This window comes from Zosterops lateralis, assembly GCF_965231275.1.
Source record: "Zosterops lateralis genome assembly, chromosome: 7".
NCBI lineage: Eukaryota > Metazoa > Chordata > Aves > Passeriformes > Zosteropidae > Zosterops > Zosterops lateralis.
Genome location: NC_139767.1, coordinates 19,626,379 through 19,647,509, shown reverse-complemented (window position 1 = coordinate 19,647,509; position 21,131 = coordinate 19,626,379). Strand labels below are relative to the sequence as shown.

The 21,131-nt window shown below is 36.4% G+C and overlaps 1 protein-coding gene across 7 annotated transcripts in view; it reads right to left on the bottom strand.

Moving 5' to 3' along the window:
• Positions 1-519: 519 nt before the first annotated feature.
• Positions 520-21,131, bottom strand: part of STK39 (serine/threonine kinase 39) — an 84,839-nt gene continuing 64,227 nt past the window's right edge. For all 7 annotated transcript variants that reach the window (XM_083865763.1, XM_083865769.1, XM_083865770.1 and 4 more), the window contains 3 exons: positions 20,181-20,249; positions 6,031-6,095; positions 520-2,003 (listed from right to left, as the gene is read on the bottom strand). In XM_083865763.1, coding sequence (XP_083721889.1) covers positions 1,929-2,003; positions 6,031-6,095; positions 20,181-20,249 — 209 coding nt within the window. In that variant the 3' untranslated portion in view covers positions 520-1,928. The remainder of the gene's footprint in view (positions 2,004-6,030; positions 6,096-20,180; positions 20,250-21,131) is intronic.

Sequence of the window (21,131 nt, the reverse complement as noted above, 5' to 3'; positions counted from 1 at the left end):
CTGCCACTCGCAGCCTGCACACCGAGGCTGCCCAGGGGCCCGGGCCCGGCACCCCTGGCCGGCACAGGGCTCACAGACCAGGGGCCGGGCCCTGGAGAAAGGCTCCTTACCCGGCTGTCCGCCTCCGCACGGCTGCCAAGAGCCAGCCCGGGGCCCGGGGCTCGCCCACCAGCCCAGCGCTCTGCGGGCACCGATGGCCCCAGGAGGCCTGGCCCACTCCAGCCCGGGCCCTCCCGCCCTCCGCCCGCACAAACCAGCAGCACCCGGGGGCTGCCCCGGGAAAACCATGGACTTCTTGAAGTAAACCCTTGGGAGCCTTAAAAATGGCTCCTGCAAAGCCCTGGAGAGCAAGGAGCCAAAGCAACCCTCTACCCCGAGGCCATAAAAGCAGGATTTCCTCTCTTCCTCCTCCTCCCCAGCTGCTGCTCCCAAACTAAGTAAGGGCAGCAGCCTTTTGTAATACCAACTCTGTAATCCACTCAGAGCATGGAAATTCAAAATACAAATCAGTTTGTGCAATACATCTTTATTTCAATTTTATTTTTTTAACCTTTGCAGTCATCTCGGAGTAATCATCATGTAAACAGTAGGATGGGATGGGATTACATTGAGTCGTATGCAAATAGTTCTAGAACACCTCAACAATTATGACATTATAAATAACTTCTCTGAACAATATATATTTGCCATTTTCAGTACATTAAAGAGCTGCCACTTATCTAGGATTAACTAGGAAGTAGTTTAAAGTGTAACCTCTGAGAAACACGTCTCCAAATGCAGAAGTCTTTCTAAGGTTCCCTAGCTCCATAACATCTATGTCACAGGTAAAGCAGAGGACTACTTGGGTCAAAGTGTTTTCTTTGTAACAGAGTTTTGATCATTGATCATTGCACAAAGCCCTATTATTTTCACTCCACCTTGGTATTTTGTAGAACTTCAAATAAAGCTTCAGTTCCATTCTTCAAGTTTTTATTCACCTGCATGAAACTGGTTTCTGTCATTAAGGGTAAGTCAGATCAGAGATGGGCACAGTAAGCATTCTACCTCAACAACAGCTCACAGTAGCTCTAGCTCATGGACTCCCCAATAAAGCATAATCAAAATACTCTAACACCTTTGCTACTGTATATCCCCTCCTTGTTCAGATGACTATATATATTTATATATATTGTACCATAAGTATGGTACTTGTAGAAAATGGAGATTATTTATATAAGCAGCCTCAGGCACATTCTTAAAACATTAATATCTGCAAGGCACCTCCCACTCCCTCGATGACCAGTTTGTGGACTGTTTTTTTGACACACAACCAACAAAAGCTTGCTAATACGGAATCAAATTATTTCAAAAAACCCCTAGAAGTTACCAAATACTTCAAAGACATACCTGAAACTTTTTTAAATAGCGGGAGATTAACTGCAAATAGCACATAATCAAGTCAAATAATTTTCTTATTACTAGTATCTTTAATGCATAAATATATGAAAAATAAAATTCACAGTCATTTTTAAATCTAGAATTCAAGTTTGGCTAATATTTCTAAACTTTAATATGTATGTTAATTTCTAAATGTAACAGAACAGAGGCAGTATTATCAACCACAAGTACAGGTAAAATAGTATCACTCAAAGTCTATGAAAGAAGTAAGCTTGATAGAAAGTTCCTTTTGTAATAATCAATAAATACAGCCACCTGAGAGCATTTCCACAGGCTTTTCACTTAGGGGGAATCCAAATCAACTGCTAAGAGACATTTAGGAGCATTTTGAAGGTTAACAGCAGCGGTGCAGCTGTGGGCTTTGCTTGTTCTGACTTTGTGAATTGCTAGATAATGAAGCAGAACTCAGTGTGTGGTGCATTAATTTTCCTTTGCATCTAAGCTGGCTTTTTCGCAATCTCACAATTCGGCTTGGGGTCAAGGGACAGACATCAGCTGACACTTAACTGAGCAAAACCAATCAGTTTCACTTCATCAGGAATCTCAGTGCCATCACAGCCAGAGGCCTGCAAGTACAAACAGAAATGTTTAGTATATCACGCTACAAAGGAGCATTTGACAGCCAGGATATAAAGGTTCCCCATATCGCCCAGTCAGCAAAGAGCTTGATTGAAGGAAAGCTTTCAGACTGCTTCATGTGGCCTCTGTCAGCATCAACCAACTGCATCCTTTGTTTTAGCAAACCCCTGTAGTCAATATTAAAAATTATGGAAAAAAAATACTGGAAAATGGACACTGAAATACCCAAATTCTTTAAACTAAACTTTCAAGACTGGAGCCAAATTTGCTTTTTCATGAAAGTAAAAACAGTTTTCACTCATGAAGAGCTTCTAATACACATGAATAGAATCCACTTTTTACCACTGTGCTGTACACAGCAAATGTCTCATGAGTCCAGCCAGCAAGTTAGTTTGGAATACCAAGCAGCTGAATTTTTAAACAAGAAATTGAAGCAGTCTACAAAGAGTAAATACTAATATTTGCAAAACGACAGCTCCCTCCTGATACTACAATCTAGTACTTAAAACTGTACAGTTTAGATTCTTCAGTAAAGCCTGTCACCAAACAAACTGGCACAACTGATCCGTTCATTTTTCATATATAACAGTGAGAATATAAAACCACTTTGCCCAGGACTAAACTATTCATTTAGGTCTGTTTTAGAAAAAATAGGCAAAGTATTTTTATGTTTTGATTTTTAAAAACAGAAGTTGCTTCTGTAGGACAAAAGAGATATTTTAAATAAAGGGGTTTATACATTTTTATCTGTATGGTAGATAAGTCAAAATATTAATAGAATTGGATTAAGAGTGTGCAACGCTAACTTACTTATGACAGATACCTTCAGATTGTTTTGCGTATCACAAAATATCCCCAACAGAACAACTGGTTCACTCTATAAAAATGGTTTTGATCCTTTTTTGCATTAGTAGCATTTGAACCCTTTAACAGAACTGGTTCATGAACATGTGCTGTAAGGTAAAGAGAAACTGTGCATACAAGGTACACTAAGTGACACAATCCATTGGATTTTCACGACCAGAAATAAAACTGTGTTGACACTTGTGGAAACATTACATCAGACTATTCCTTCAAATTTACATGGAGCAGACTAAGAGAACAGGAGTTCTCTCTTCAGACAGTATTTCACAGCTCTTATTCTACAGAAGCAGCAAGTTAGAGGTCTGAGATCATCCCTCTTGGCTTATTCAGGTATCTGAATGGTGCTTGGATTTGGAATTTGCCAAATAAATGGAGTTTGAATTTTGCACTTAAAGTTTAATGCTAGAAAGTGCTAATACTACTAACATCGTTCTACACTCTAGCTAGCTATCAATCTCCCCAAAGCCATGCTAAGTAACATATCTAGATGCATATAGATTTTTAAATGCCTTCCTTATCAATAAATATTATCTTATGTCTATTTAATGCACCTGAAATCTATTAACTTAGCATAAATACAAATACTATCCACAAACTGCAACATAAAAGTATTCAGTAGAGACTGAAGGCACTCTTTCTTTAATGGGTTTTTTTCCACCCTTTTTCATAAGCAAGGTCCTTATACAAAATGCAAATTATGCTGTGCAGTAATTTTGTGTTTCCTTGAGTGTTTCCAAGATTATTCGTGTATTAAAGTAGCCTCCTTCCCAAAGTGTAGACAGCTGGATCCTACAGGGAAGTTTTCATTCTGTGTTAGCCAAGAAAACTTGGGGATATTTAATATTATATATGTTCTGCAGAAGTATATAATTCTTAGAGAAAAGATACATTGTTTAAAAATATGCAAGAGTGGGAATCCGACCCTGCCATCCAGCCACCACCTTAAATTTTTTCTTTGCTATTTTGGTAATAATTGAATACAAAAATAGTTATGACATAAGCTGTTCCTTTTTGGCCCCAAAGATGAACATGTTTGCTGTTTGAATAGAAATATTATATATCAGAAAAATACCAGCAACCTTTAAGCAGTGAGATACTACCCAGACTCCTTGTCCAGAAATACTAGCAACTAATCCTAGACTAAGGAATATTTTTCAACTGAATTTTCTGAATGGATATAGCATTAGCTACATTTAGACCTTTATTCTCCATTAAATATTTACTAACAAAATGGGTTTTAATCAAGTTGTATACAAGTGCTCTCAAATTCAGTGAGATCTTGCTAAGAGTAACAAAGACCCAGTAGTGAATACAAAGTTATGAGAGAGTTCTCATAGGCAACAATTCAGTTAGCAACTTCACTCTACAATATAGAAATAGGCAGAAGCAGAACATATATTAAATTAATCCAAGGAGAAAAATAAATTAAGATACTTCTTGTATGGTCTTTCCCAGTCAAAATAATAACTAGTGCAGGAAACGTAAGTCAAAAGCATGAGGAAGAAACTAAGGTTAAAAATTAACCTCCAGAATTGCTACCTATCCTGTGGAACTTGCCTACAGCAGGGACAAAGACATTGATTGTGGATTGCCTAATTCTGATTATGGTAAGGAGCAGGAAGATAGCAGCATTCACTCACTGGAATCTGAAATTCTGTGTGACATTGACTGAACCCAAGCAATAAATCCAACTGAATCACCAAAAAATAGAAAAAATACCCCAACCTATATTTTCGAGTGGATTTGTTTTCAACATAAATAACCTGGATAGTATGGGATTGTGGGGTTGTAGGATATTACATTTTGGAACATAATATGACAAGCCTCTATTTTAAGTGTGGGAACGAGAAACCCAGGCTTCTGCAGAGCTTCTGGAGTATCTGTTATCTAAATGCTCTTGGTGAGATGCCATTTACTACACAATAAAGCCAAGTCAGATGTTTAGACAGTGAGAGCACAGATCAGCTACAAAAAGCAAAGCATTAGCTTTTAAGCTACATTTATAGCCAAGGCCAGAGAAAGAAAAGAATTTGAGTTACATGTCTTTATTCCACTACCCCAACCCCTTCTCACAAGGAATGTGGAAATTCTGTGGATTTTACTGCACTGTAGAGAAAAAATGAGTTCAAATGAGTCAGCTAAAACTCCTCAGATCTGTATAAAGAATGACATGGGAAGAAGAGTCCTGAATTAATACATCATCATCAGTTGAGTCTAAAAATGGCTCTCTACAGCAGCTGCTTTTATAAACAAAGCTGTGATTCTGGAGACCTGCTTATCTAACAGACATTCAGTCTAGTCTCTCCTGTGACTAAGTCACTCTCAGCAAGAGGTGGTGAAAGCTAATTGGTATTCACTTAACTAATAATTCAATAGCTTTAGGTATATATATTTTTCAACTTAATTTTAACAAGAAATAAAAACAAACACAGCACATCGATACTGACTCAAGTTTTTGCAATGTAAATTTATATTAAATTAAATCTATCATGCTACGATCAAAATTGACCAAAATTAAGGACCCGTGGTCCAGTGTACAAAATGCAGCACAGAAAGGAGTCCCAAGCTCCATCCCAAGGTCTGATGACATACATACAGAAGAAAGAAAGAGGTGGAGAAGGAGAAACAGCAATGAAATACAGTAGGAGAGAGACCAGCTTGCAGGTGTGGATGGTCAACTGAAAGAAGGTTAAAAAGAACTAACTAGAAGCAAGCAGTGGAGAAGGTGACCTGCATACATGAAAAATGGGGGCAGGTATTTGAAAAAATGGGGTTGGAGCAGTATGTCCATCAGCAGAGGACACTTTAGCCCAGGCAGAGCTAAGAGGGTGAGGTGAAGGAGTGTAAACCTAGCTATTACAGTTTTCTCTGCTTTTCTTGTTTCTGCAATTCTTCCCAGGGGTTTTCTTACTGCAGCTTCTCACCTAAACCTCAGACTGCCTCAGAACTCATGTGACTGAGCCTCCTTCCCCATGCAGTTATGGAGCTGTCCTATCAAAACAGGGTTTAAGCTTTTGCTCTAATACACGGCAATTTCGGTCACTTTATCTGTCCACACATTTATTCAACAAAATTGCTGTTACTTAGATAGAACCCAAATTCTACATGAATATCATGATATTTGTTTCTTCCATTAATGCTTTTACTTACCAACTTAAAAGTCAATGTTTTCAAGGCCTTTGGATCATCGACTATCTTCTGTAAGTTAGCAGCAACTGTAAAAGACAAAAAATATGATTTACAGAAAATTGCATTCAACTTGACATCAAAACTTTTGTTGAATCTTCGACTTAATTCTACACATATACATGTCTTTAAATTACCACTTGAATATTTAATCACTCTCTAGCTGTTGTTTCAGAGGGCAATGAGCTGCCATAAATCCTACTTTCTTTGTTTCCGGGTCACTGATACTTTGTGACTATGGGAACTGATTCATGGGGGATAATCCACCTGAAAACAAAATGACAGGAAAAAAAAAAACCCTACTAATTTTCGGTTTAGTCTATTTCATAAACAGTTAACAATCACACAAATGTAAGTGCAAGGAAGATGGGAGAATCACACAGCCAAGGGTAAGCTGATGGCTGGCATGATTTATATCATGTTTCTGCTATAGCCAGGGGTCACTATCAGCATCGGCCTCTGGCAGAACACTGGGCTCACTGTCCCCTCTAACTGGTTTTATGCATGTGCTTCTCTCTTTTTTTGGGCTGGCACTAACACAGACTCTAGGTGACATGATATGATATCTTACAGCTCACTAGTAGGAAAAAAAATTAAAATCTGAGAGTGACACATAAAGAGCTGATCTTTAAACAGGAAAACAGGATCAAGATTTGTCAAGTAACAGCAAAACCACTTTAACTGGATGAACAGAGCTTGAGTGTCCAGAAAAAGAAGCTCTGTGCTATAACAGAAAGACCAGGAAGGAAACAATTCACTCTTTGAAAACAGAGGAGAATGCAGGAAATTAATAAACACTTTTTCTATCAAACCACCTAAGTTTTTAATTGGTCTATTTTAACAATATTGCTATCATTAATCTTGACCAAAAAAAAAAAAAAAAAAGCCTAATGTCTGCTTTCAGCTTTGTATGTTTACTAAACTGGCTCCTCATCTTTGCACAGTCACAGATCCTGAACTAAATTAGACCAAATCATTAAGGGCCTTTGTTCAAGACTGATGTATGAGCACAAGATGTCATCAACAGGATATGAGCATGAGATAAATATTTCACAGCTGGCAGAGCTGTTTAAACAAGATTATAAAAAGGAAATGAACAGGTATTAAGTAGCAGACATTTCTTAGTACACTGACTACACTGACTAGGTAAGTACCATAAAGCAGAGAAGCAAGAAGGTAGATGCTGCCCACAAATAACACTCTCCACATAATTCATATGGTGGAAGAAACACACCAAACATTTGCACATTCCATGTCCTACTGCTACAAACTTAGGTTTCTGCTTCCTCCATCTTCTAACACTGTGATTACAACATTTTCACTCCCACTGTGCCTGATCATGCATGATCCACTGTGTAATAACAGAAATTCACCTCACAGGGGAAGTACAGTATCTAGCAAGGGAATTTAGAGAAGTATACAATTAGGCCCATCTAACAATGTTAAATGCAAATCAATTTTCTGTGGCCTCATGTTCTTTATACAATTAAAATGGCATCAAGGATTGTTTATACACTTACAATAAATTTAAATGGAGATGAAAGTGTGTTTGAAACTAAAAACAGGACTTAAAAGCAAGCATAAGGTACATTTTGTAGAGAACACTTTTTGTAAAGAAAAGGATTAACCTTCACAGTTAAATGGACTCAACTACAGGCACTACAATAGGAAGTCTTTCCATTTTTGATGCTTCATTATTCATAAACTTTTTACTCTAGCAATTACAATCAGTTTTTTAGTCACACAATTCACTTCCACAATCTTTAAGTTGATTTATTGCAATACCTCCTACCTGATAAAATACATCCAAATACGTATAATGCTTTTCATTACAATTGATATTTAGCATCTTAGGAACATTCAGCTTCATATCTCCTGAAGCTAGGATAGTACAGCTTCAATTTTTTATGTTTTAAAAATTTATAAAAATACAATCATGCACTCAAGAGCAGCTCTGGTTTATCCAAATCTCTGTAAAACGTATCTTAAAAAAATAAAAAAATTCTCCAGCTAGTGCTAGCTGGCTTCACTGAAATGAAGACAGTGCAACAAAAGCAGATAGGCATTAGGTCCTAAATCCAAAGACTTCTAACTTCACCTAAATAAAATGTTACAAAAATACGAGCTTCAAGTGCACACATGTCTTTAGGAGGGGCAGCCTTTCATTTAATGTTGACCAGCTGTGGAACAACTAAGGCAAGTCAGTGTGCTGCTGGGCTATTCTCCCAGGAAAACCTTCCAGCTGCCCTTAGGCAGTTCTGGCAAGGGTATTATTACTGCTTTGGCAAACAGCAGCCCATGATGAGCAAGTGTTTTCATGAAGTAGTATTCAGTAGGGTAAGGGGCATCTAGGATGTCACAGGTAGTATCAAAGTCTTTAAAAACCCTGACCCTTCTTGCTGCTGATTGATTCTTTACCAGGGAAGAGATTGAAAACTTCCAAGTAAAAATAGCAAATTACATTTTCAAGAGATGTAAATAGTTAATATTAATTATGTTGTTACTTAAATAGTGTATCAGAAATGAGTGGTATTTTAGATGGTTTTCATTCCTCAAGAAAGCTGAGAACAGTGCTCAGTAAAAGGCTACAGGGACACTGTTCTATTTATTCATTTGTCTTTACTTTTAATATGAACTCAAATCAGAAACTTTTACACATTATATATGTTTCATTTTTGGTTTTCTGATGGACCATTACTAGATTGGGACATGTGTAATCAAATAGAAGATTAAGAGGATTTAATAGAGAAATGTCACCTATTTTCAGGCTATACTTGAAAATGAGAACACAGACCTATAAAGAGTCCATAATATCAGAATACAACGTCTTGTATTTTAAGACATTAAGAATAGTCACACCTGCAGTTTCCTATAGAGAGGTCTTTTCAATTTTAATCGGACATATTCAGCATTTTCAAGTACAACTAGCATTTCACCTCTGACTTTGGCACTGTGTTTTACATTTTCTGGCCTTTACAGAAAGGCAATAGAAATCATTTAGCCAAAATAATGTCATTAATCACAGTCAATCAACCCACTGTGAATGCAAATCCTCCCAAAAGCCTACTCCTTCTGCAACATCTGAAAGCATATGTAATTATCATCAATTAAGAGCCAAGTATTTGCACATACTTACCTATCAAAACCATACCATCCTCCTGGTATCTTTTTTCATTTTTCTAACTCCTTGCTTTTGTTTTGCTGTCTTGCTCTTATGTAGACCACAAGGGCAACATTAAGAGGCAATTGTCTGAATTTGGATATCTAAAGTCAGTATTTCAGGAAACTCTAAAGTATGGTTCATTAGCTTCAGGGATGAGACAATCGTTACTCTTTTCCATTTAATGCAAGGCAAACTGCCTAGGACCTCAGTAAGTACATAGCTTTGGATGTGTCCCTCTGCATTCTAAAATGTCTAAGATCTGGGTACAAGTGGTAACTGAAATCCTTTGGAGCCTGATGAAGTCACCTAAGAAAAACATAGCCCATAAACTGCAAGTGTCCATGGCATCCCTAGCTTAGGTAATTTCCACTGGAAAACAGAGACTGCAGCACAAGCAGTAGAAGCCATCCAAGCAGGTGAAAGTCCTTCCTGAATGCCTGCAGTCCCTTCCAGTTATTTCTCCAGAAGGTTTGGGGATCCCATACAGTGAAGACATCCTCAGAATTTTAAGTACAACAACATACTCTACACTTGAATACTCATCCTACTTTAAATGCAGTTAAAATAAGCTATCATTTGCCATAAATATAACTGACTTACCACTCCTGTAAATATATTTCTAAAAATTTAGGACTATTACTAAACCTACACAGTTTGGACCACTAGGTATGCAAATTTCCCCCAAAGACACCAAAAAAAATTCATGCCAGGCATACACTCATAACAGTAAAGAATGCTTTCACAAGCAGTTTCTGTTACTGTTCAGCCGTATTCAGAATTACTGGTCACTTCAGGCAAGTAAAAAAACCCAATTATTTTTAAGTGGAACTATTAGGCTTTATTGATGAAAATCTCCCCCAGCTACTGGATTTAGGCTCTTTTCATTTGGAAAAATTATTTACTAGACTGAGACTCACTATTACAGTTCACATGCAAAGTTCTAATTTGGCTTAAATATGACAAATGAGACTAAAATTTCTAAATCAACCCAATCACATCTGCAAACAATAGTGAGGAAAACAACTATCCCATTCTCACCACCTTTCCCCACTCACAGTCCCAACAATTCTTGTATTGCAAGTTGGTGAGCAAAGTCAATTTAATATAGTAACACCCTCCCTAAAGTAAAAAGCACTTTCACACTAGGACTCTCTAGAGAGGTAGGAATTGTTTTCTCCACTGGTACTTCGGTTATTTGGAAAAGTGAAGAGCTCTGTAAAATATATGTCTCTTCACACCTTATGTCTAAGTTAAGTATACTGCAGTTCTTATTGACAAACCATTTTTCTTTCAAATACTCCGAAGTCACACCTTGGATGTTGTACTCGTGAAATGCATAGATTAGTTTGCCTGCAAGCAGCACTAATTGATAATTAAATCCTGTTGGGAATTCACTGTTTGTACAAGACCTGGATATTCTATACTCAACTTTATTTTGCAGAGTGTTTTCTATATATGTTATTATCATGCACCTATAAAAGTCAGAAGAAGTAACATGAACAAGAAAAAATTAAATGGTGATAGAAAAATCTTTGCCAGCAGTAGCCTCAGGTAAATAGAGTATACTTCAAATCATGCCTTGGAGCAAAAGCTCTCTTCAAACATTAGCAGTAGTTAGGACAAGAGGCTTTTTGTTGTTTACAACAATAAATGAGGTGCTGTTCACTTTCTCCAGAAGGCTTCTGAAGGACATGTAATCAACCTACACACCACAAATCATTCCAGGTTCTTTTGCAGGTTTTGTTCAGTGACAAATGGTTGTGCCACTCTGACAAAATAAGTGTCAGCACTTCCAGAACATGCAAAAGGAGAAAAGGTCAAACCCAGCACATAAATATACACAACACAGGCTGCTAATTGCAGATGGAATAAATAAAAAACCCCACATAACTAGAGGCTTTGGCACGTATATAATACAAATTACTTACTCTTTGCTATATTTCAATTTTGGCCAATCACATAAATAACAGTTTTTAAATGAGTGAGCAATATGAGGTAACAGAACGAGAAAAGGCTGCCTTCAAAATCTTACAAATATTAGAGAATAGCCATACTTTGGGCAGTCTCAAATAGCTGTTTTGCTCCTGTGATGTGACAAAGCTCTCTCTCTGGTTACTTGAAATTCTTAACACGGTATGAAACTTAACCCTAATGGCTTCTGAAGAGGGAAAACTTCTGGAAAAGTTAAAATTAATGAGACAGCAAATAAAGCTATATGAAGTACAGTTAAACTATTTCCAGTACAATGCCCACCCAGCCAACTAAGCCAGAGCCATCTGGCATAAACACAGACACAAGCAGAATCTAAAGCTTGAGATGATATTTCTGGGGTGCTCTCAAAAGAATAATGATTCATCTGCTTTTCCATTTTGCAAAGAATGGATGGGCAACCTCAGAAATAGCTCATGAACTCATGCTTAGGTTCAACAGTTTGCAAAGCTATTGCATATTGTAATCCTGAAATTCAGATATGAGGAAAGGGAAGTATTATTCAGGCACAAAATTACTGTCACCAAAAAAAAGAGAAAAATTATAACCTTGGAGAAAATGAAAAATATTTTTAATAAGTTAAAAGTGAAGTATTTTTTATGTAGTCTAAAACTCAGTCTATAAAAATAGCTACCTTCAACTGCTCCCTACTTCATCAACAGTACGGCTGTTAGAGAAGACAAGCTCAAACCTCCACAGATTTATTGGCTTTTCTGCTGATTGTTTCAATATTACCTCTTCCCCAACAGTAGGCAGTTATTTTACCATTTTCATCTGATATGTGGAGCTCACCATAATTAATTGCCTTGGGAGTCTGCTGGTTTGAGAATTAATGCTGCGTTCTCCTATATGGGTCTTAGGACGCAGGGAATACTTTTCAGTGGAATTATCACTCCTAAAAATTCAGCTACTGGTAGGGTTTTCCTCCAAAGGGCTGAATTTATTAGGCACATTCTTGAAGCCATTTCACATATTGCAAGAGGTTCATTGCAATCTACGCATTCATTTATATTTCATACTACACAGTGGTATTCATGCATTTGCAAGTTCAGAACAAAGTCAAAACTAAGTTTTAAAACCTAGTACAGGATTATAGTATATTATACAAACAATGAAAACAATCAGTGTTCAGAGCTTTTGGTAGCAATTCCTCCAGATCTCTGTCTCTCTTGTTATTATATAATAGTTTACCAACATTGACATGTGCCTTGAAAGATTAAAGGGCTCTTTGAAGAGAGATCAAAAAGGTCACTTAAGTGTAATGTGATTCAATTAGTTCAACCATTCAGGATGCTCGGGGAAAGAAATCCCTTCAGTTTCTGTTGCTCAGTAGCAAGGGAAATATTAAAGTATTTGAAGATCTGTGGCAGCTAACCAGCAAGTGTTTATTGCTAGAAGACTGCAAGGACCTAGACATGATTCTTGTAAGTAAGAAATAAAAGAAAACAGAAAGATCAACAGCAGACCTGGCTTCTCTTCTGAGGAAGCTACCAGACACTAATATGGCAGAAGCATTAAAAACAGTTAAAAATGCATTATTTATGAAGAGGCTGTCCTTGGGAATTTATCAAAGGGAGATTAAGGCTCACAAATTTGTCTGAATTCTCAAAGTGTGTTGCTCAATCAGTAGATATAGATAAAAGACTGTGAAAATTATCTCCATTTCAACATTTGACACTATGATAATTTCCAACAGCTGGATCTGCAGCCTCACCATCAGAAAACAGATTAAAGAGGGTAGGTATAGGACAACAGAAGGCCAAAGCAATTCTGCTTTGAAAGGAACATCCAGACTGCAAATGGTCTCCTACAGCATCCCATGAACAGGGATCCTAGTGAACAATTTCCACCTGCACTTTCCACAATTTAAAGCAATTATTAACACCACTTGAGCTCTCTGGTTCATATGAGTTGTGAGCCTCAATACTGTATTAATTCCTTATTCTATATAGACATCCTGGTTTAGTTCTGGTTGATGTCATTTTACACATTAAGGACATTGACCAGCATTTGGCACGAGAGACTTAAAAGTTGTAATTTTTCTTCAGGTAACTGATGGGAAAATTCGCACCCAACAGAAGCAGTGTATTTTATAAAACAGGAGTACTATATCCATATAGAAAGTGACATAAGTTAGTGCTAGAAATCTACCTGTATCAATTCCAATAACACATTATTAAGCTTCTGAATTCTCAATTACTTAGTATGGATATCTGATCCCAAGGAAACATTTTACATTCTACAGTCTGTGAGAAGAGGAAAAAAAGGGAAAAATAGTATAACTGTGACAATTGGTTTTACTGATAAATTATAATATTAATACAATTGGAAAATTGTACCTTTTCCCAGAAACTTACAAAAAAAAAGGTTGCTGATATTTCAAATTGATTTTCTTCCCCCAGAGGATGTGAAAAATGCCTAGGGAAACCACTGCATGTTTAAAACAAACTAAAAGGATAAGTAAAACAAAGTAAAAGGATATTCTACTTTCCTTTATAAAAGGATAACTAGGATATATTTGGATAATTAAATACTTCTCTATTTCAGACCTTGATTCTTCATGTGCCTAATAAAGTAGATTATTTAGGAAGGTGAGGGATGATTATATACATATTTCATCACTTCTCCATCATTTTGATGATCCTGAGCATTCTAAACCTCAGTTTATTCTCAAAAGAACATTTAAAATAAATTTAGACCTGCTGCCCAACACTGCTAGTAGGGCTATTTAGCAAGCTTGAGATATTACAGTAAATTGTTCTCTTAAATTCTCTATACAAAAGGATGAGTGTACTAGGTTGAAAAAATAATTTCCTTGTGACTGATTGGAGAAATCAAGTGCTAGTTTTCAGACACAGGTTTTGACAACAGTTTGATAATCATCAAGATGCTGAAGACAGCTCTAACAAGTGTCTTCATCATGCTGGATTAGATCTGAAATACAGGTCTATGCAGAAATAAGGTAGGTCATATTCTTCTATGCATACTATTACTTTGCAATCTCCTTTCCCTATCAGATCTTCACAAGTTCTCCTGTCCCAAGTTCAGCTATGAATTATAGATAATGTTCTGACAAAACTATTAAGAAGATGAAATAGCAGCCAGGCTACTTCAATACCTTGTATCTGAAACTTGAAACAAGAAGAATATATTTAGAAAAGACTCCCTGATGTGCTGGGGTTAGGTTCTGAAATAGAATACATCTAGCTTGAAGAACCTCAATAAATCCTTATTTTGACATGCTAACCCCTGGCAGAGAAGTGAATGCCAAGGAAATAAAGAACAGCAAGTAAATTACTATTGAAAAGAGGAGCATTACATACATTGCTGCTTTTGCAATTTCTGATTCAAATTCATGATTGTGGGTGTTTTGTTTTCTTCTTAACTAGAAAGGAAAGTTCTTGAAACTTTGATTCAGATCTATGAGGGGCAGAGAGTTTATCACATACTGTATCAGGCAAAACTCAAACTAATCCCACTAATAACCATATGGATTTATTCCTCATTTGCACACTTAAGTAGGAACCAGTGTACTGCAGTTGGAAAAAGGAACTTTCTTTGAAGGCAGTTGCCAATTCTACCTCTTTTTTTCTTTAAAATAACTAAAAATTATTACTTACTTTATCATGGGTGAAAGACAAGCACATTCACTATGACACATGAACACACATATGTATGTGTGAAGAATAATTTGCACACTTGGAGAATTTCTTAAATCACATATTTATAGTTCTGCCATAAACCACAGCAACAGTGATTATTCACCTAACACAATTTTTTTTCACCTCGAACCTTTACATTTTCACCACACTGAAAATTCATCATGTTGGGAACTTCCATGAAACCTGCCAGCTTCACACAATACACTTCCTCCAGTGCACTTTTAAGTCCAACAAAGTCTAAAATAACTTAGGTGCAATTAGACACAAAAATTCATTAGCTGCAGGTGTACCTCAAGCTTCCAGAACTCCCAGCAGTCTCATCATTATGAGTCACCCTTCAGTGCATTAGCTCTAAATGAGCCAGATGTGTTGAAATATTTAAGTCCTTATTTAAGCCCCCAGGGATTTTAGAGATATTCTTCCATTTGCAATGCATTAGCATATCTTGCTAAAGAGATACTGAGTTACATACACATATTGAAGGCACAAAGGTTTCTACAAAATGCCTTAAAGTACACTCAGGTTTTCATTAAATCTATATGTTTTCTTTCTGGATAATATATTAAAAGTAAACACAAAGTACCTAGTTTATCTAATTTTGTTGAAATTAATTGGTAAAAATCTATGAAGGCATTTTCTCATTAGAAAGTTTATGGGTACATGGACCTTTGGAATAAATAAAACTGTGATACATTTAACTAAAAATTCAGTAATTTCACTCAGTTTGAACTACAAAAAAACCCCAAACTTCTAAAATCTTCCTAAATATTACAAAAATCAGTGCACCTCAAACATTAGTGATATTAAATGAAAAACCTAAGGTGCCTTCAAATGGTAGTGCTATTCCAGTTTGCTCCTCCATACTGCACTTTTAGCACAAAAATATATGCAGTATCTTTTCCACTCCTGCAGCTCTATTCCATTTCCTAACTGCAGTTATGATGAGTTAGAATTAGTTGAACAAAAGTCACCACTTCATTCCATTTCAAAGATGACTAACCTAACAAGACAAAGTAAAACTAGGTATAAGCAAATGCAGAGCAAAACCTAAGGAAGCAAAAGGATATTTACTGTGCAAGTCCATGGCTTTTCTAGGAATGTGGATTATCAAAGCCACCATAGGCTAAGTGTACTAATAAACTGAGCTGGTGCTTTTTCATCATTCCATTTTAGTATGAAAGTACCCTCAGCATCAGCAGATATCATACTGTAAGACAGTCAGCTGTATCAATTTCAAATGCTTTAATACTGTGATTAATTGGTAACTATCTATTATTGCTATACTATGTTATATAAATTACTTACTGTTTAATAACCCTTGAAATACTGTTATTCTGGATTTGATCAGATACATGTTCTCTGAACTTGTGGCCAGTAACCTATCCACAGCCATGCTGGATTTTCTTTGTAAGTCTAGATGCCAATTTAAGTTCTGTTTACTTACCAAAGTAATTATATCAAACTATTATGGTATCTTATTGTATTCACACTTCTAAGAAAATATTCAATATGTTGCTTACTACTACTTACTACTACAATATGAAAGCTTGCTACTTTCAAACTATGTCCTCATTACAAAATACAATCTGTTGGGTTTTCAGCTGGTTTTTCTAAACACATTTGGCCTTTCAGCAGGAAGCTTTTTTTTTTTTTTAACTGACAAAGCTTTTCCTCTGGTTACTAAGTGGGTATCTCCAACGTCAAAGACTTTCAGCAGTAGTTTATGTCACATGTATGTAAAAGTGAAGGTGTATCTTTCATAATGCTCAACATAGTTAGAGATACTTTTTTGATGAAAACATCTTTTAGAAGGTACATTAATATAGTAGTGGGCAACTGCACACTACTTGATAGTGTGGACATCCAATCTCTTATTTTAGCATTATTCAGGAAGGGAAGGGGGTGCTGGATATGTATACACTGCAGTTTAATAATTGTAAATACACCTGCAGGTTCTGAAATTGAAGCAAGGAGTCCAGAAAATTAACTGTAGTCTAAGGCTTCATTGTAATTATATGCACACTGTATATACCAGTGGAGTAGGACTGCAACTATGTGATTTTCAACAGAACTGAATGTTGATATGATTTGAGTTTTCCTTATAGTATCAAAAATATAATGAAGCATTACCTCATGAACATTTACCAGCTAATATGCATGTACTGCATACAGAGACACATTATCTCAAAAGGAATTTTGAAAATATTCCAGATCTGATTTAACATAGATATTTCAGTACTGCATAAAAATAGTTCATCAGCAAGATGCCACTGGCTCCAAGGCTCGTTCCCCTCTGCAAACACAAACTCTATGCTTTTAAACAAATTCTCTGTGCTGATTCCTGTGATCTAGGGACCTTCTGTGAAACAACGCTAAATGGAAAGAAACCAGCCAATCCGAGCCAAAACCAAACATGTAAGCTGGGATTTTTTTCCTTTTCTGCAGAACAGGTAGCTGAACCTAATGTTCATCACGAAGGAAATCTTCCTGGGAAGCTTGTGTTAAGTGAAGCAAATCCAGAAAGGCTCAAATGGTGAAGGGTGTTGACGTTTAAAAGCAAATTCTATAGAACTGAACTGTGTCAGCTGTTAAATTCTATACACTAACAACTTCAGCTCACACGTGCCCTTTCCACATACTTTCCACAACACCTTTTTCTGACTCCTACTTAAATGCCCATTCAGAAGATCTGCCATTATGCCAACAAATTGTTGAGTTCAACATAAAAACAGGTATTTTCATCTTCCTCTTTTGTCCAAGTCTCCACATGTTTCAACATCCATGAAGAGAATCTCTACAGGAACAACTTTCATGAGACTATCTCAGAACCTTGTTTTCATTCAGGTTACAGAGGGTGAATTTCTGCCTGCCTCAGCTGAAAAATGAAAGGTGATTTATCACCTGCTTTCAATCTGGAAACTAATGGAATCATTTCTGGTGAAGAAGGTTAACCAAGCTCTTCTATACTATTCCCTTCTTCCTATATAGGAAGATTATAAACCTTTTAATTTTGAGTGAACAAGGTGCTAACATAATTTTACTCAGAAAATTACTTTTGTGAGCAGATTTACATTTTAAGCACCATCTGCTCTCTTATATGACTTCTGGCTTTAAACTGAAACACTTCTTAAGATTGCACTGTTACAGTGAAATATTCTAATGAAGAGCAAATTTAATTTTTTACTTAATTAAAAGCAAAATCATATTTTGCAGAACACTTCTTTCAGTAAAATATTAAATCTGAAGTAATTTTCTAGGAAGGTAACAATGTCCAAACATATTTGAAAGCTTCATAGGTCAAGCAAACACAAGATAATAACACAAATTCACTCAAGAATTTGTGCCTGTGGAGGTTACATCATAAAAAAGTTACATCATAAAAAACCCATCCTATAAACTAAATAAAGATTAACATGATTTAAATATAAATTACTGAAATTAAATATAAGTTCATTTCATTATATACAAGAAATTTTATTTCCTTAGTTTTTTTTTAGTATCACAATAAAAGATAAAGCATGAAAGTACAGAAGGAAATATCATAATCCTAAAAATCAAAGTCTGATGCAATTCAAAACAGGGACTAAGCAAGGAAGGAAACTTTTATCACTAACTAGACAGTGTCTCTAACCAAGCCTGCTAGGGAAAATCTTCTTTCTATACATGTGCTTATTCAAGGACCGAGGTGCTATCAACTGTGGGATGGGAATGTGTCACCTGAGGGACATCTATTTTCATTTGCCTTTCCCCCATCATGCCCCTTGCAAGATGGTAAAAAATCCCCTTCATGCTGCCATTTTCACAGAAGTACTGACACTTTGCATTGAAAGAGAACTCTGCAGCAAAGGGAAAATGAGGAAAGAAAAAGATTTCTCATTGGGTCCCAGCAGGACTTGCACTGCAGCATCACCAGCTGTGACTCAAAGTGCCACCTGACTGCCCAGGCAGGTGGGATAGCCAACAAATAACAATTCTTTTGTGAGCCAGAAAAATAATTCCTTTTTTTCTAAATGAAAATCCTACCAAAAATATTATCAGCAGTAAGGTAATGACATTTTTCATACTGGATGTTTAAATGACAACAAACCAAGGCCAAGCAAGGCCTGAACCCTTAAAATAACCATGCAGTAGAAGTGACTTAAGAGTGCCTACAGCCTGTACCATCTGCAAACCTCCATAAAATACCTTTTTCTTTAGAAATAAAGGTAAAAGATCAGATAGGAATTCTAGTTCTTAGATCAGCTAGAATTAATTTGTATTCTGATCATCCAAAAGTAAAATGTACTGGCTTCCCTCAGAAGGAGTTTAACTAAAAATGCAGTGAGGATGTATTTTAGATAATCTTCCAGGCAGGTAATGAACTTCTGGAGTTGTAAAACACTCTCCATACCACTGAGGAGTTTGGTAAGGAAATCTTAACTGACTGAGAAGAATTTTTTTGACCACAACACAAAAATTGACTTGGTTGTATTCTTCAATTCAGTTCTCCCTCATCCAGCATATACTATCCCTCTCTGATTTTGGTGACAATACATCTACTGATCTTGAGCATCCAGAAGAAACAAAGAAAATGCAGAGAAATAAGCACTTCCAAATTACTCAGCTTTATAAGGCACTGAATTTCAAGTAAAAGAAAAAAAAATTAAAACATTACTAAGCATGGAATAGAAAAATTAAGAAGTATCTTTCAGCCATCAGAAAATATTTCAGATTTTTTTTTTTAAAACCACAGAAATAACACCACTAGATGCAATTTCCATAGGTCCTGAACACTTTCTTGCTCCTCCTTCTGTGAACCCAAACAGAAATCTTAAGAGCTCACAAAAACAACAAAAAAGTATGTGTCATCTAATGCAATTCAACAAAAAATATATTTTAGTTCCAAAACACCCATGGAGGCAGGATTGAATTCAAAATAACTCCTTCTGTGAACCCAAACAGAAATCTTACTAACTTCAGAGCTGCCAAAGCACACTCTGCAATATTCTACTGACAAATAATTTTATTGTTAAACAAAAAAAATGAAGTTATCACAAAAATGCTCAATCATAGAATTGTCAATAATCCTTCAGGAGAGCTACATTGTATCACCCCTCTTAAACCACTGAAGAGATCTGACTTCCAAAATCAATCCTTGGACTGTTATCAAAATTGCCTTGTTGATTGAACTATGCATACATGAAAGCAAAATTAGGACAAAAAAGATTTTCTAAAAACCGACATCAGAGAAAACATTTTTTCACATCCATTTAACACAAACTTGTCACAAGAGAATAATTGCAAACAAAAATGTAATTTACCTATAACTACATCATGGCCATCAACCAGGCCTGCAGAGAACAGCTCCTGAGAAACGCCATCTGCTGTGTCTGTCCAAAAGGTGAAAGGAATAAGTGTAAGAGCCCAGAAAAACAACAAAAAGTATGTGTCATCTAATGCAATTCAACAAAAAAAAATATATTTTAGTTCCAAAACACCCATGGAGGCAGGATTGAATTCAAAATTATCTTTAATTAGGAGGAAAAAAGATAATTATCTTATCAGCCTCTGCACAGCAAATTGCATAAGGTAATGACTTGATTCATTGCAAACCCCCTACAGACCTCTCCTGACCACCAGCACTTCTCCCCTGTTATCTAATTATATCCTCATACACATTTTACAAGTTCAGTATCTTCACAACCAAGAAAATAAACAATGTTTTAGCGTGGTTTTCACTGTTTTCTTTATGTCCTCCATTGTTTTGCATATCTAGACAGAGACACAGTGAATAGGCCTTCTTGTTTGTTACAAGTGGGGTAAAGGACTTACATGAACAGTCATTGTTTTGAGATCTAGGTTTTAAAGAGCTCTTAAGTATTGTGACCCAGGAAATTCAAGGCTTTCGATGGATTTTCTACTAACTGCTGTACCTGAGTGGGCTAATTCCTAAGTCCCTGTGACTAAAACTTGCCCTGGATAAAGGCTTTAGAAGGCTTAGATGTAAGTAGGCAGGAACAGCAGGAACAAGCCAAAATTCCAGCCAAGTGTCAACTATAATGTGGCCCCAACATCAAACACTCTAATGGAGCTCATGCTTTAAGGCAGTTACACAAAGTTTTAACATTTCCCCAAGAAACATACACAGGTGAAAAGCAAGGTAGCTGAGCCAGCTGCAGTTTCTGAAAATGAGAAGCACAGCTGCCTTCTGGCTGCCTCAGTGACTGACTATAGGAACACTCCTGGTCTATCCTCTTATTTTTCACCACGCA